Source organism: Leptosomus discolor, chromosome 8 (genome assembly GCF_034619465.1).
Source record: "Leptosomus discolor isolate bLepDis1 chromosome 8, bLepDis1.hap2, whole genome shotgun sequence".
In the NCBI taxonomy this organism is placed as follows: domain Eukaryota; kingdom Metazoa; phylum Chordata; class Aves; order Leptosomiformes; family Leptosomidae; genus Leptosomus; species Leptosomus discolor.
The window spans coordinates 42,498,227-42,515,653 of NC_141398.1; the positions used below are offsets into that span (position 1 = coordinate 42,498,227).

At 38.8% G+C, this 17,427-nt stretch overlaps 1 protein-coding gene across 1 annotated transcript in view; it reads right to left on the minus strand.

Annotated features, from left to right (window-relative positions):
• SLC6A2 (solute carrier family 6 member 2) overlaps window positions 1-17,427 on the minus strand; it is a 72,432-nt gene that overhangs the window by 31,952 nt on the left and 23,053 nt on the right. The window contains exons 3-4 of the mRNA XM_086469637.1: window positions 16,099-16,230; window positions 12,141-12,378 (exon numbers count right to left, since the gene is read on the minus strand). Of these exons, the coding sequence (XP_086325763.1) occupies window positions 12,141-12,378; window positions 16,099-16,230 (370 nt within the window). The remainder of the gene's footprint in view (window positions 1-12,140; window positions 12,379-16,098; window positions 16,231-17,427) is intronic.

The following is a 17,427-nucleotide window of genomic DNA, read 5'->3' on the forward strand; positions in this document are numbered from 1 at the left end:
AGTTCTGCTTCTGTGGTTTCTCATGCTTAGTAAGAAATGCTGTATTTTTTAACTCTTTCAACGATCAATCCCAGGTTAGATAAAAAAATACCTATAGAAAGCATCCTCCTAAATTAAGCAGCTGATCTGTTTCTGTTGCATTGTAAGGCTATAACAAGTAAGGCATTAAAAGGGTAGTGACCATGTGTTTGTGGCATATATTCAAGAATGTTGCTATTTAGAAAGTATGAGGTGAGTATATAGCTGTTACCTGTGGAAACAGTAAAAGAGGCAGACTTCTTGATATCTCATCTAAAAACCTATTATCTTTAAATATAAATAAATAGGTAGGTCTCATTCAACTTTTGCTTAGAGTGTGAATGAAAGTTACTTGAATTTCTGCTGATAAAGTATAATTTGCCAGAGGATCCACAGGTGTAAGTGAATCCTGGGCAGGGATGCCTGATTACACTTCAAACTTACCAGCTTGGGCAGTTGTTAAGTATAGCCAGGAAAAGCTTCACAGGTTTCTGATAAGAACTTTTGTCCAGGATCTTGGGGGAGTTTTGGCAATCTGTGCTATCGCAGTTACACTGCTATCATTATTAGAGCTGGATGTTGTAAAGAAAGTCCTTTGGATTACGATGTGTAGGTGTCTACTCAGAAAAACTGAATCTGAACGTGTGTTCTTTGTGCATGTTTAACTTTTTATTTTGCTTGCCCAAGTATTTTTTGAGATTTGTAAAGAAGCCAGCTTCCTTATGTGTTTGCTCTCCAAGAAGCAGCTAGCAATGTGTCTTTCTGTTTGGAACACTTGCCAGAACTGCCACTTCAAATGTGGGATTCCTAGGATTTTCAGGAGAATCTCCATTCCAAGACTCCCTTAATCAGGGTAAGGGATCATAAAATAGGAAGCGAAAAATAAGTTTGTAACCAGTCAAAACAGCTGTGTAACTCGGCAGCTAAACAAGGAAATCTTCATAGACAGCTGCTGTTTCTGAGCTGTAATTCTGGCAGGTTTTGCTTCCTTTTCCTTTTTTCTTTTTTGTTTTTCTTTGTGACCTTTGAAGATAAGTCACAGAAGCTTTCCAAAAGATGCCCTTGTTGAGGGTTGCTGGGAAGTAGTTCATGACTGTTTACCTACTAGAAGCTACATTTCTGTTCCAGTGGCACCATAAAGTATAAAAGATCTAGTGCTAGACTGCGATTTAGGTTAAGATGTGCTGACAACCGAAGAGATAGAGAAGCAGTGGCCAAAGTATTAGACTAAACCTTCTTGGTTTGAAGGAGATATATATATATATAGTTCTGTAATATTCTTTGAAAAACAGTCATTTTTGAAGAAGGCAAATATGAAAAGAACTTAGTATTCATCATGTTCATCCAAGTTAGCATACATCAGTGATGCTATAGAAAATCCAGTTAGCTCAGTTATGCCACAATTATTCTTATTTCACATCAAGGAGTACTTATTTCAGGAGCAGCTGAGGCTGTTTTTAGCCTGTCTATGTTAAGGTAGGATGAGTGATAAATCCCTAACTGGCTCCTTTAGGTTATATTCAGTCACTTCGCTTATACTGGCTACAAAGAGGAAAATGTGAAGTAAGAGATACTGCAATATTCCCCATTCAGGAAGCTCTGAGGTCGAAACACCTGAATTTTGAGCCTTTTGATATTACAGCAGAATAATGCAATGTGGCCAACATCCATTCCTGAATTGAGGTTGCCTTCACTAGCTGCAGGATTGTCCCATTTTCCAATGCTATAAAGACATGTACAAGTCATAGACAAAATGGCATTAACTGATCTCTCTTAAACCCCTAAGCCAGGGAACTAGAGGAGATACAGCACCAATTAGTATCGGCCTCTGTTGTCTGTCAACTTCTTTAAATTATGTCCAAAGCTACTGAGGATGTCTTAAGTAAAAGCTTCTGAAAGTGATTCTTGTTTGATAAGTATAGAGATATACGTCCAATTCTGCTGACAAAATAAACTCTCATAATTCAGAACCCTGAATTAAAGAGAAAGGAAAAATCAGAGGCAGTAAGACAACTAGAATTAGTATTTTGCCTGGAGATTGTTGTTATTGAGAAAGGAATTCGAGTAGATGAATGATACATGTGAAAAGGAGAAGAAAATGTTATGGGGGAAAGATTGAGAATAAACATTAACAGATGGAGCTGACAAAGTAGAACAAGGACCTATTATATTATGCTGAGCAAAATACAAGAGCAGCTAATAAATTGTTTAAGCTTTCTGGTGTTCTAGTCAGAGCTCTAGCAATATTTAGTTAGCACAGCACCAAGAATCAAAGAACATGCAAGAACATGCACTAGAGATAAGAAATTAACCTTTTTTAAAATTATTTATTTATTTTATATCAGGGATTTGTGCAAAGGAGACTGATTAAGCTAAGACTGCTTTCCGTGTAAGGGAGTGTAAATTACATTTGCAATGACTTTGAGACTGTACATCACTGTAAATACAGGTCCCGAGAGTCCTTCTGCCTATCTGCAAGAGGAGCAGGCATGTGAAGGGATTTCAGATTGAAGTTCCATTCAGAGATTCTGGTTTCTCTCTTTGGGAGATGTCTTCTTGTTCTCTCCTTACCTGTGGACTCTGCTGGGAAGATACCCCTAGTCACCCAATAACTCTAGCACCAATTCTTGCCTTGCTTCCACACTGCATTCAGCTAAAGGGAAATAGTTCACCTCCATTGAAATCAGCAAACAGCAATTCACTTGCTGGTACCACTGTCTTCTGTTTTGACTTTGTGCAGCACTTAAGTCCTCTTTAATTTGGTGTCAGATCGCAAAGAGCCAACAGGAAGCCCAGCTGTTTGGTATTCACACATAAACCCTACTAAAGACAAATTATTGAGGAGGCAGGGGGGCAGCTGCTCAGTGGGACTCAGTAAATGAATGATCCAGTCATAGTTCTAATAATAGGTAATGTTGGAACCAATAAACTCTTCTCTGTATCTTAGTGTTCCCATCTATAAAACAAGGATTATTATAAACCTTTGCTTTGTCTCCATTCTGAGCAATTCACAACATACTCTTTATGGAGGTGGTGAGTATTTGAGTATAAATAGGGAACCAAACCAAAGGAAAAAGAAATGCCAAGGGTCATGATCTGAAAATTACTCTGTATCTTGTTCCCTCCAAAACATTTAATCCATAGCCAGAAAACAGGAGGTAAGAGTTTTAGGTGTAGAATTCTCCTAGACTTTGTCAGACTGGTCCTTTCTAAGGAGCCTTATCTATTATTGATCCCTAGGCAGATTTACATGATTGTTTTTTGGAAATTTAGAAGGTTTTGTACAAACAGATCAAGTTAAAGGTCTTGGAGTAGGCCTATTTTTTCTAGTCCCAAGTCAATTATAATTTTAGGTTTCAATCCAAATATGATTACACAGCTTTATAGGCTCATTCTTTCTCTTTTTATTAAAGGTGAAAGTTGTTTGCCTAAATTTGATATGATCAATAGAAGGGTGTTGTTCATCTAAACAGTTTTTAGATGTCTTGTATTAGATTTGTTCAGATGCAAAAATGTTATCAACTTGTCAGCAAGTTAGTATGTTAACTAACAAATGCATTTGTTACTTAACATATTAAGTACTTCTAAAAACTTAAGTACTTCCAAGACCTTCCAAGTACTTCTAAAAGTTAGTAGTCACTTTTATGGGATCAAACCCAAATGGCTTGCATAGAGTAAGTATCAATAAAATGGCTAAGATATAAATAGATATAGCCCTGGTCTCCTGAGCTCGATTCCCTATTCTGGTAGTTAGACTAATTTTTTACGATTTAAAACTTAATGCAAATTGTAGATTGAAGATGCTAAAAGGACTGTCAGTGTATACAGTGTGCAATCTATAGAAATTAAATTACATACTCAATTTAGAAGGCAATCTGAAGCATGATAATTGTGCTCAATTAGAAGGCTCTCCTATATGCATCTCTTGTGTTATATATTTGGGCAACCATAGTTAAGTCATGACTGCTGCCAGTTTCCTTCAGAGTATAAAATGTGGTTGGTTCTTTTATCTGTGGAAAGTTGGGCTAGCTGTATTAAGCAGGTGTGGATAGAGTTCTTTTTGCATGGAATTTGCCAGGCTCCAGGTATTTTTACTTCAGGTACAGCATTGCTTAAATTCAGCTGTACTGTTTCCATGGCAGTTTGTGTCCACAAGGTATATATCCACAGCTGTGTGGGGCAGAGCTGGTGGTACAAACTCTGCAGATCTGAGTTGTCTCCAGGCAGATTGAACACCACTGTCTCCTTGCTGTAATTCTGGGGCTAGGGGTGCAGTGCAGAGATAGTGGAGTGGCTCCACATGAAGTCAGCAAAGTGCAACTGGGTTACCCTGGCTCTGCCATAGATCCAGCTGCTGCCTGAGCTGCTTAGGTGCCTCTGGGTGCTTTGTAAAGAGCTCTAGGTATGGCACCACTGCAGTGCAGGACAGCCTAGCTCCGGGAGAGTGCTCTCCTACAGCCAACAACATTGGAGAGTGGTGCTGAGCCATCTGATGTGCAATGTTACATGTGCACTACATACCTCTTCCTCACCCTGGAGTCCGGGCATGCCAGGGGCTCTGAAGCAGCCAGTTTGCGTTCAGGTGGATGTACTCACTCCAGCTCTGTTGGATACTGCATTGCCAACACCTTTGTTGTCTGGGTTTTTCTGTTTCTCAAGATATTTCAGCTCCCTCTTGTGTTGGAGAATGGAGCTGTGTAATGGACTTCAAGCTAGATTTTGGGAATCTTACAGAAAATTTACCAGTGGCACCATGGCTGGCATATAATAAATTATTATTTGTACTGATGAAATGGTATTTCTTTTTAAATCACAATATTCCTTAAATTATATGTGGCCACCAGGACTAAACTCTTCATTTACTGAGAATGTTTATCTCAACCCGCTGAAGTCTACCCAGCTTAATTCTCCCATTGATTTCATAATTCTGACCTTCCCTGCTATTTGTGCCATTGTGCCACACTTCAGCACATTCAAGTCTGCACAGCACTCTGAAAAAAGATTTTCAAAACCTTTTAAACCCACTATGTTGAGATTTGCAGATAGAATGGAAACGCTTGAATTTCACCCCTCTGTAGATCTCATAAATGCTGAACTCCTGAAAAAAGTTTATTGTTTGAAGATACATGGCAAAGCAGTTAGAGCACATGTGCTCCCAACTGCCCCAGCTCTTAATCAGCAAGTTAAATGGTGCTTCAGTCAGCATTTCAATGCGCCATGCACTGCCCTAGACAGGAGAGTCATGAAAGAAAAGCCCCAGCCTCTCCAAAGAAGCTGTTGAGCTTTCATGGAGCTTTACTGATTTCAGAAGAGCTGCATGGAAAGACACAAAAGTTGCCAGAATAAAGTCAGGCATAGGAATAGGCCCATGTGCTGCAAACTGAGGACATAAACGAATGCTCACTTTATGGTTTGACATTGGTTGTAATGCTGGGTCCTCTACACAGTGAGGTTAAGTTTGTCACCTTTTCATGGATTAATGGTTAGATGTGGTAGTTTTGGATGAGCAAACACTTCCCCTACAGGAAGCAACACATAAAACGCCAGTGATGGTGATACTATGTCAGTACTGTGTTGTAGAGAACATTTGATGAGAAACAGGTGAATACAAATACATGGGTGTTAGTTGTGTGTGACACTTTTATTTGCTTTGCCTTGAGCAATATGTGCAGGGGGAGGTGTTCCACAGAGAAAGGCTCTGCTTCTGCTCTCTAGGATTTCAAATGCAGGGTAATACAGGGGAGGTGTTGCAGCACTGACCTCAGTTGTTGTAATTATTGCTCAGAGCCTGGTACCACTACCAAACTACATAAGATTCTGTATGTAAAGAAATGGAGTTAGAATTCTTCCTACAAGTTAGCAAAAGGAAGCCCATCACATGCAGCATAATGTGCAGCTCCTGACATTTACAATAGCTCATAAACCCACCCCTGCAAATTTAAGTTGGCAAAGTGGTCATCCTTCCAGTTTTCTGGACTTGCTACACAAGGGTGTGTTGTGTTTTAGGAATCATTTCCATAAAGCTGTCCAAAGCCTAAGAACATGTGTACACACTTACATGGATTGACTTCCACTGTACTCGCATTTAATTATTTTTCTCTTTGTGCAAGTAAATGGTCAACAAATGTGAAGATGTGAACATATGTGAAAAGTAAATTTCAAAGCTGTCCATGTAAATATTTGTGGAATAGCTGCTTTTATTTTATGCACATAAATAATTGTACAAGAAATTTCTGTGCACTGAGTCAAAACCAGAAAGATTGAATTACTTAGTTGAGTCCAAAAAAATCAACACAGTCAAAAAGTAAATATACAATGTGTAGGGATGCAAATATGTTAGTCTGAGACTATGGATGTGTAAACAATGCACCCAAACACTTCATATATGATGTGCAGTTAATACAGAATTGATATCTAAAGCAGCTTGCTTATTGCTATTTCAGCAATGTGGCCATACATTTTCCACATAAATCACAGAATCACAGAATGCTAGGGGTGGAAGGGACCTCTGGAGATCAACTAGTCCAACCCCCCTGCCAAAGCAGGACCACCTAGAACAGGTTGCACAGGACTGCATCCAGACAGTTTTGAATATCTCCAGGGAAGGAGACTCCACAGCCTCCCTGGGCAGCCTGTTCCAGTGCTCTGTAAATGCAAAGAAGTTTTTCCTCTCATTGAGGCAGAACTTCCTGTGCTCCAGTTTGTGCCTGTTGCCTCTTGTCCTGTCAAAGTATTTAATAATGTATTTAATAAAGTATTTAATAACCTGATTCTAAGCTGACTGAAATCAGAGAAGTTCTGTTCCATTCAGGGGCTTTTCTAGGGGTGAAGGTACAGAATCTGGCTAGAATTGTTTAGCCTTTGATTGAGAGATCTCTATGAAGGTAAACAGATGACTGCTACCCAACTTCAAACCTGTCAGGAATATCTGACAACTTTCCTTTCAATCAAGATGCAAAAGATTAGTAAGTCTAGATGTCTAGAGAGGTTCTTAATTTCTCATTGCTTACAAACTCTCTAATTAGTTTATAGGATATGGATGTTGTGTGAGGAAGCCTCTTAAAGAAGCTTCAGGTGTATTCAGTGAAGGTTTGTTGTCCAGGAAAGTGACGTATCATTGAGAACTGCTGCTCATGTTTAGCATGAGCTTAGTCTTTTCTTACCAGATGTGATTAGCAGAATATAGGGCTTATCCACTCTTCCTAGTTCTTATTGTCTGATTCAATTTTTATAAGCATTTATAGGCAGAATTGCTTATGCTTTCTTTCAAAGTGGTGTTTTCTCTCTTTTGGGAGAGGTTGCTTCACAATTGTTTTATGGGCATAGGTTCCTGCATCTTCCTTTGGAGTACACAGTGTTAATCACTCCATTTGATGTGATACTGAACTATGTGGACCCTTTGGTCTGTGGTGGTATTTCCAATGAAAACTTGTACCCCAAAGCACAAACCTATTGGTCTATAAAAGTAACGTTTGCTGTATAGGGTGAGGGGTTTTTTCAGGATATTCTTGGTTCACTCACTCCTCATAAATTTATGCTCATAAATATGATAGATGTAGACTGCCATGACTGACAGTTGTCTTTTTTCCTTGTTGTTAGGTAGCTTTTTGCAGTTACTCACAGCTGAGCAGACTTGTGAATTCTGTGAATTTCCTTTACTGAATCTGGCATGAAAATTTCTTTGTAAAAATGTGGTTTATTTCTTACACAGAAAGAACAGATTACAGCCCTGAGAAAAAGTGCTAGCAGAGGAAAATAGGGGTAGCTCGACACATTTGTTGACAATTTCACTGTTTTGTTTAAAAAATTGCCAGGATTTGTTCCTACAACAGATCATGATTTTTTTACAGGCACAGTACCTCATGAGAAGAATAGTGCTTTTGTTCCTCCAAACTGGTATTTCTTAATTGTCAGCGTAAATGAAAGCAAGATGGTAACAAAGTTTTCCCAGACACAAGAATGGAGAAGAAAAATATAAAGTATGCCTGTATTCAGATGCAGTATTTAGATAGGAGTGATGTGGAGTAAATAGGGGACCTTTTTTTTTTTGCAGTGATGCGCTTGTGTTCTTCCCCAAAAAAATGTTTATGATGATTTTTTTAACATATGTTGAAAGGATAGAAGGTCTTTTGAATTTTGTGTATTTAACTACAAACCACTGAAAAGGGAAGTAATTAAAGCAATGTGTGTCTCCAAAGAAATGTGGATTTGACATTTTATTCCTAACTGGATTTCTCTTATGACTGATTATTACTAGCAGAATGGCACCAGTTGTTATCAGATTTTGGAGTGCTTGCTTTGCTAAGTTTGCAGTGTACAAATACTTTATAATTGATTTTTTAAATGAAGTATTGTAGAGGTCCCATTCCTTCCTGTTGTAACTCTCCCATTGACCTCCCTGGCACCTTGGCCTGAATTAAGCCTGAACAACTGAAACCAGACTTAGGGAAACTCTAGAAAGCCTAAGTGTAGAACTACTTCAACCTGAATTATTGCCCAGCTCTTGAGCTTGAAAACAAAGGCCAAATATGTTTGTCAAAATCTGCCTGTCACTGCCTTGGCATGGAAATTGCAATTTCAAGTGATTTCTTCCAAGTCTGAGGCTTAGAGGTTTCTCCCTGCTTTCCCTCCCCGCCAAATACTGGACAGCTGAAAGATTTGGCCTAGATTGCTAGCAAGTTTTCCCTTCTCTCACTCAATGTAAGTAAGTGGTGAGAATCAGCATATTTCTGTTGAACTTAGAGGTGACTTTCTTGAAGTATTAGATGAACTATCACATTACAGTACTCCCACCTCTTCCTACAGTTTATTCCTGTGCTGGTGAAGATGGAGACAGTCAGTTCTGGCAGCTGCATGGTTTTAGGAAATAATCTACTCTAAACTCATGGTGAGGCCAGCTTTGTGTGAAGACATTATGTCACAAAGAGAAGTGTCTGCTTGTGGCCTGTTTTGGAAGTACCTCTTTTCCGTCATTCTCCAACTGCAAAGTAGATGTTTGGTGTTTCTAGTGTCCCTGCCAACAAAAGTTTGCACATGTTCTTGGTGTAAATACAGAACCTAGAGAAACAAGTTCAAGCTGTACCACTTCTTATGCAGTCTTGAGGCTGAAGACTGAAGTGCTTGAGTGCATTTAGCATCTTTATCAAGTTTTCCATAAGTTGCAGTGCATCCCAGTAACACAGAGCAGCAAGTTCTTGTTACACTAGTTACTGTGGTTGAAAACATGCCCCCAAATACTCCCAGTTGAATGATTTCCCATATGCCTTGGTAGTACTGAGGAGAATAATGGAACTTATTTTCACCTCTACTGACAAAATCATTCTCTTTCTGTATTTTTACAGTGGGCATCAATGCTATTGCTGTTTTCAATCCCTGTTTTAACAATGCTGATTATCACACCTTATTGTGTTAGTGCAGAGGCTGGGCTTCCACAGGTATCCCACTGAAGTTTGAGTGGCATAGTTTGATTTTCCTCTGGTATAAAAGTAGCTGCTCTGTTTCCTTGGTTCTCTGTATAACTGATCGAGACTCAAAACCTGAAATCTAACGTATTAAATCTATTGCCTGAAAAGGAATCATTTCTGTTATTGCTAATGTCTTGCACCACTGGATAGCGGTACAAACCTTAAGACAGTAAACATGATCACAGAATTTGGAAACCAGTGTCTTCATGATGCTGTTACTTAAAAACTCTAATTCATCCTCACTATTTCTGAGGAGGGATCAATTAGCTACCCAGTTGATAATTTAGGATTTCTGGCTGTAAGGAATAGACTGACCTGACACAAACTATTCTGTCAGGAGCTGTAGTTTTCCTCTGGCAAAGATTTGTTGGTTAAGAAGTGACTAATGGCTATTTACCAGGAAGAATCAGGTGTGATTCCTACACAAGCACTTGGGTCAAGTTCAGCAGTCATTCAAGCAGTAGTGCAATATGGTATAAGGACACCAACTATTCTTAAAGGAATATTCAGCCTTGAAGGGGTTTTCAGAGGGAATGTAGCCAGTGAAGACCCTTACTTGAACTATTAATCAACATACTGCATGCAAAAATGGTGGTTCATTTTGTAAACCCACTATACTGATGCAAATTTAATATTACATCATTGCTTCTATTTCCTGACCCTGTTGCACATAATATGAACCTTTATAATCAGAAGATTCAGCTTTCCCTGTTGTAAAAAGACCATGGGAATGGGTTTGGTTATTTGATATAAGAGAAGAAACACTGTTTTCTGAATTGGGCTGTCTTTATTAGGTTGGATCTGAATACACTAAAACTTTGCACAAGTTTGGATCCACACCTGAGCTGTATAGCTGGACTCAATGAGCTAATCCAAATACTGGATAAGTGAACGTAATGCCCCTTGTGATTCCTTGTTTCTACAGCTGGGGAAGCAGATGTTACAGACTGTGTTACTTGAGTGGTTATTCTTCTCATTTTTGCAATATAGTCTAGTTGCTAATTAGTACAGGGCTTAGGGATGGCCCCAAAATGTAATGAAATGTCAAGTTCCCTTTTCATTCTTACCTTCTGAAAACTGCACTTTGAATCTATTTCATGATGAGGAAAGAGCCCTAATATTTCAAGTTTCTGTGCACAGACTGAATCACAAATTGAGCTGTTCCCCAGATCAGTGGAACTAAATCAAAACATTGTGAATAGATTCTACCACAACCTCACCCACTAAAGTCAAAATCATACCCCAAGCATGATGTGATAACAAAAATGTGTAGAACCACTTTAAATCATAAAGAAGCAAAGTGAGAATATAGGGATTACCTTTTGCTTTACAAAGGCTTAAGCGTAAGAAAATTAGGAAGAAAACATTTTTTAAAATGTTGTTCAAATGAAAGTTCTGTAATAATGCAACTGTTTGTTTGAGGATGCTGAATGTATAGTTTATTATAGTTCACTTCAAAGTCAGCTTCTTTAACTGACTACATGTGTAGATAGCCTTTTGCTATAAATGATCTGTCTTTACATTTGAGTTATGAACACATCATATATTGTCTTCGTAAGAGCAGTAGATTTCCTAGCTGCCATCATTTACCATTGTAGTGAGTTCCTTTGAACTCACTTCCCCTTATTGTCTTCAAAGCACTGAGTTTAGTTTACCCAGACCCCTGATACAGTTTGTGTATCACTACTGATCTTTCACTGTGCTGTCTTTAGAGGAGAAACAGCAGCCACAAATGTTTCAGAGCTATAAACACACTGTGTCCCTACTGTAGCCAGGCATGGTGTAACACACGCTAGATTATTTATGGTAACAGTGGTGCACCTTTGTTTCAACAGGGTTGGACTCACTGCTCAGCAGGTGTCTGCCCTGATAGCCTTCTATTCCCCACACAGAAATATTAGTTGATTATTCCGATTAATTCAACAGCTGATTCAATTAGCCTGATGCCCATCCTCCTTTCTGTCTCCTAATCAAATCCCATTTCCCTGGAGGTACATAATGCAATTATTTATACACAGATTGATATCTTTCTTTTATAGTTCAATTGTTAAATTAAATACCTTTTTGGGTTTGATTCCAGGTGTTTAATTTGAGCGTGCCTTTGCCTGTCTTGGCCCATATTGCAGAAGGCTTTTTTACTTAGGAATTAGAAAAAGTCCTTCTTTCTACAACTGTGATGCTCTCCTGCTCAATGCTGCATCTCACTTCATTGAATTACTGAAACAGCTGAGCAAACAGAAGCCTGCTCTGAAATATTTTGCAAGGAGAGAAACAGGCCAAGCCTGTTGAACAAATGATTATTTTAAAGCCTTAAAGTCAGCTCAGTTTGGCATGCAGTCGTCTTTGTCAGAATATTGCTGTGTTTCCTTGCCCTGGCAAAGTTGGTGCAAGCAAAAGTGGTACATTGGGGAAGATCTGTGTCTTTGGTCCAATTCCATTGTGCTCAGTGGCAAGTATTGCATTTGTACAGGAGAAACCAAAGCTCACAGAGACAAGAGTCTTAATTACACAGGAATACAGATCAACATTACAACTGCATTTTAACCTTAGTCTTCTGATGCTTATTCTAGAGGCTGGATGATAAGCTATTTTACCTTCCAGAGAAACACTCTTAGATGTAGAATTTTGAATAAATAGCAAAGTGAAGTCAACACTTACTCATAAAATTCAGCTGCAGGAGTGAGCTTGTACTTCGAGTATTTGGTACCATTGCCAAGCACTGATGCATTGAAGAGTTTGGGATCTGTACAGTTTGGACTGTTCCAACTGTTGTCGCAGTTTGTCCAGGGGAGCTCAAATGTGAATGATGAAAATAGATAATACAGAGACCAAGCTATGATAACGTTGTAGTAGAAACCCACGTAAAGAGCTATGAGTATCACTGCATAGCCTACACCTAAAGACAAAGGAAAACTAGATTATACATTGCATTTCACATGCAACAGTATATGCAAATACTATAGTTACTCAGCCATACAGGATTGCAAATTCATTTTAGATCTTCAGACCAATAAAAGGAATTTTTGACGTTTACATACACACATGCGGACACAGTGTCACTGACCTTGAAACAAAAAATTACATTAATGATTTTGGAAAACCACTGGCTTTTAGCAAATCCAGTTGTTTGCCGGAAAAAGAAATTAAGCAGTGCAATGTCAATATTTGCTCTTGTACAACTCCATGGCTGATTTGCTTCCAACGCATAAGATTACAAGCCCATCTTAGGAGTGAAACTCACTTCATTTTCATAATGTCAGAATCCTTGGCAACTTTTCTTGGAAAAGTAAATCTTGACACTTAAGGGAAGTTTCCCTATGCTTCACATTCCCACCCTGAGCTAGTTTGGAACAGACACCGATCTCTCTCCTGTTTCTTTCCCATTGTTACTCTCCAGACTGGCTTCCGTCAGTGTGTAACTATGTCCAAAACATGCATGAAACAGTGTGTGCTGTTCCACCGAGGGGGCTCCAAGTGGTGCTTGGGCATGCCAGTAAATTTTGGTGAATATCAAGCTTGGGGCTAAACTCTGTGTGGAACTTCAAACCATTTTATTATCTCCCCAGGATTAGAGAATCACCACTGTAAGCATTCTCTTTTGACTTTGAGCACTTATTTTGTGGTTTTGTGTACTGTGAAGTGTGCTTGTAAGGTCCCTTTAGCGAGAGAGCCCCAGAGAGTGCATGTTCTTTTCATGAAAACGGACATTTTTCCAATGGTTTGGGAGGAAGCTGTGGTACTAATGTCAGAGCAGAACAATAATTTGTTGCTAGGATTGTTCAGGAAGCTTGCTTTACCTTGGCTTATGTCATTCTTCCTTTACTCTGTGCACAGCATTGTCCTCTGAATCCTACCCCAAAGTTGTATGTATTACATATAACAGGTAGAGACTAAAGCTGTTTTATGACTGTCATCACTGTACTGTCACAGCACCTAAGTGTAAACCTTTACTTCTGATTTTCTTCAGCTTAGTTTTTTGAAGATACTGCATTGGAGGCCTAGAAGTTGGAGACCATTAGGCTTTCATATTTCTTGATAAAGCAAGGAAGTAGCACACACTTGGAGTATTAATCCTTGGTTTAAAATCTGCATAAGGAACAGATGCTGACCCTGAAGGAGTCGGTAGTTCAACGACTGCTGCATATACCAATGTTAGTCTTTGCTCTTCGGGTGGCTTTTAATAAATAGGCCAGTTTGCTCATCCCTAACATCAGGGAAACGATTGTGAAAGTAAAGATGAAACTGTATCTTCAAATGCTTGGGGCTTAAATGAATCCAGTACATGAACACTCAAACTCTAGTGATACTTTATCATCAACAGAATGGAGCAAAGGCGGGAATCACCCAAGGGGATAATTCTTAAATATTAATGTGAATGTTAAAATACTAAGTGTGAATTATACATGTTGCACTGAAATGGGATGACTCCTGTTTGAAAAAATTGTTCCTGGAATTCCTCCAATTCAGAAGGACAATAGATATTTAATATCAAGATTAAAAATACTGGATCAAATGTATCTTAAATGTCACTCCTCTGAAATCGTAAGAATGTTCAGGAATTAATTTGCTCTCCTGCTTCTAGGTCTAGCTTTTCCTAAAAGTAGTGCTGCACCACCCACACTCTAAAATAGACGCTGGAAAATGCAGAGATGAAAGACTGTGTTGCAAAGGTTACAGGGTATATTTTTAATTACTTGTGTTATGAGAGCATCTCATTAGAAGTAGAGTCCTTAGTATTCATAGCAATAATATTCATAGCTAAAATTAGTACTATAGTGCTGTTCATTTAGAGAAGCTGTTATAAATCTGTGTAGACTGTGTACTCTTCATTTGAGTGAGAGATTTGTGTTATTCCAGAAACAACTCAAAAGGATTAGCAGTAAAACGTGTTTGTATGTTATCAGAAGATCTGGTCAAAACCGTAAAAGTACTGAGTTCGTACTAGTGCTGAGGTGGAAATACAACTCAATGCTTATTACTTTTTGAGAATCAAATAACTTATGCTATTCTATATCCTAGTAATAAGAACACTTAAAAATCAACAGTAATGTATGTTTAGTCCACCTTGAAAATGTCAGCTTAAAACCATAGCTGGAATGTCAACATGACTATACATGAAATATGTTCTATTTTCCTTTCTCATCATCTTTTCAATCCTGAAGTCAACAGATAGAGTACCTCTGAGTGCAGTGGTATTTGGCTTAAACACTTTGAGATCCTTAAGGTCTAATTTTTGCAGTTAGGTTTTCAAAATCCTTGTTGCCATCCAAAGGTATTAACTGATACAGGCAGGAGTTTTGATTAAGCAAGGGTCTTCAGCTTCCTGGGTGCTGGGATGAATTTAAGGTGGGATTATAGAAGGGCTAGGTAAATCCATATGAATTCATTTTAAAATTTTGAGGCACATATTTTATTAGCTCGCTTATTTCTTTCTTATTGTATCTCTAATTTTGCTGTGAGTTTTGAGTTTGACTGATAAAAAACCCTGCAGTTTTCTTATTCTGTGGCACTAGACTCCTTGAAGAGGAAAACTGTATTTTGAGAAAGAAGACTAACATTTACTCAGTGTATGTAACCTATATCCAAGCACTGGATCTGCCATGTTTGGACTGCTATTGTTAAGCTCCTCAGCATTTGTCAGTCATGGGATGAACATGATCTGAATTTTAAGCTTCTAAGATCAACTGAGCTTGACTGGTTTCATTTCAGATAGCTCTGTGTTGAAAGGGCTTTTACATAAGATTTTAGATACAGCCATGTAGATATAAGGGAACTTAAAATTTTTGCTGGTAAGCAATGCTTAAGAAAATTCTTGAGGCTCCTTAACAAATCTTTGTTTCATGTACAGAAAGCATATGACTTCTTTCACCCAGGGAGATCCCTTTATCCCTGGTGAAAGCCAAATACCCTGGTCAGTATCCAAACACCTAACCTCAGCTATTTCTTCCTTGCTGAATGACTGCAACTCAGCGCACAAGACAACACTCTGCAGCCTTTTATTGTGACACTGGAGAGTTAACCCTAGTGGAAAACACTCAATAATAATGTTTAGGTTTAAAAAGTTCTTTTCATTGCTAGATTTGAAAAACACTCTACAAAGTCTATCACAATCATTGCTCCCATTTCATAGGCAGGAAAACTGAGCTACAGAGCCACAGATAACTCATGTGATGTTACAAGTCTAGCGGCTGAACTACAGTCTTCACAATTCCATGGAGTCAGTGGTTATCTTAGGCACTGGGAGAGACAAGGCTGAACTGACCTGGATGCGATTTGGTATTTCCAAATGTTTGCATTGCCAAGCCTCTCTCCACCTAGAGATACCTAGTTCCTCCCACTCCCCAATATGCAGGGGAAAGGGAGGGCAGGGCTGAACTGCTCCTGCTCTCATTGCTCTCTGTTGCACTCCTCAGCAACCACCCTGATGATGATTTCTGTGGCTTTTCCCATTTTGTGCTCCACCTGTGATAACAAAAAGACTTCTGATTTCAAGGGTTGGGGAAAGGTCTGCAAATATCATGCTGTCCGTGAAAAGATGAGAGACCTTTACTTTGTTTGTGATCACAAGTGTGTGGCACCCTCACGGTGCTATTCAGGTGAGCAGAGGGACACTTACCTTTGAAAACCGGACAGATTTTCCACACAGTGGCAGCCCCTTCTCGGTTATACTGTCCCAGTGCTAATTCCATATAGAACAGAGGCATTCCAGCAATGATTAAGAAGAGGATATAGGGAATAAGAAAAGCACCTGGAAAGAGAATATTTAGGCATTGTAGTGTATGTTTTGGTTACATTTTGCTTTCTCTATTGCTTACTTCTACTGGCTGAAGACAAAGCCACTGCCTTTGAGAAGCAGAAGGGAAATATCAGGAAGCAAGAACCCATGTTCTCTTGTCCCTTTCCTGTATTTTTTTTTTAAGGTCTCAGACACAGAGCCCCTGAATAAAAAGCTGTGGACCGTGGCTCCTATTCCCCCCTAATGTTTCCCCTCTGCTTTTTGGCTTCAAAGGGGAAAAAAAAAAGTGTCCCTGAAAATTAATCCCTAACTGCAGAAGAAATGATGCTGAATACACTTGCAGAGCTAAAATGGAAAGGGACTATGAAAAATTTTGTTTAAGATTTTTTTAGTGTAGTATGGTCAAAAGGGAGCACGGAGGCCAGCAACAGAGGGAAAAAAAATGTTGTATGAGTTCCTGTTAGTGTGGTTTAAATCATACTGTGTAAGGTGTCTGCAGGAACCTCTGGCTTGAAAATGAATCACTACTGGTCAGTCATACAGAATTCGGGCTTCTATGGCATATTTTGGGATTTTTTTGTTATAATAAATTCCCTTTTTCTTATGAAATGTGTTAGACAACACACCCCTTTCCTACCTAGTGATACTCATCATCGTTAATGTGGAGTATGTACCAGGTTTCGCTGCTAGGCCCAAGTAGAGCATCTTTCTATTGCAGCAGGACAGTGCTGGCACTGCTTGCACTTTCCTGGAATACAGAACTTTACTTGATTGAGGATTCTCCTGTGAGTTCATAGCACAGAAACTGTCACTTGTGGAAAAATCCTGATGTGTCAGTGCTACTATCATAAGAAGTATTGCCATCTGAAATAGTGATCTGAAAAGGATCATCTAATATGGAAAATTTCTTAGCTATTTTATATGATCCAGGTCACAGAAAGAAGACTACCCCAGTGCATGGCTACATATGATACTATAAAGCAATTATAGTTGGTCTCATGTTTAATAACTGGATGCTCTGTCAGTCCACTGCTTTGTGGTATCTGTGAAGTGTAGCTTTTATTTTATTGCATTGCTTACTTGGTCCAGAACAGTTCAATGCATGTAAAATTTGTCTGTATAAAAAAATGATTAGATTGTTTTGATAAATAAAGAGATGACAGAGCTACGTATCCTGAATAACTGACTGCTGTCCTTAGGAGTTACATA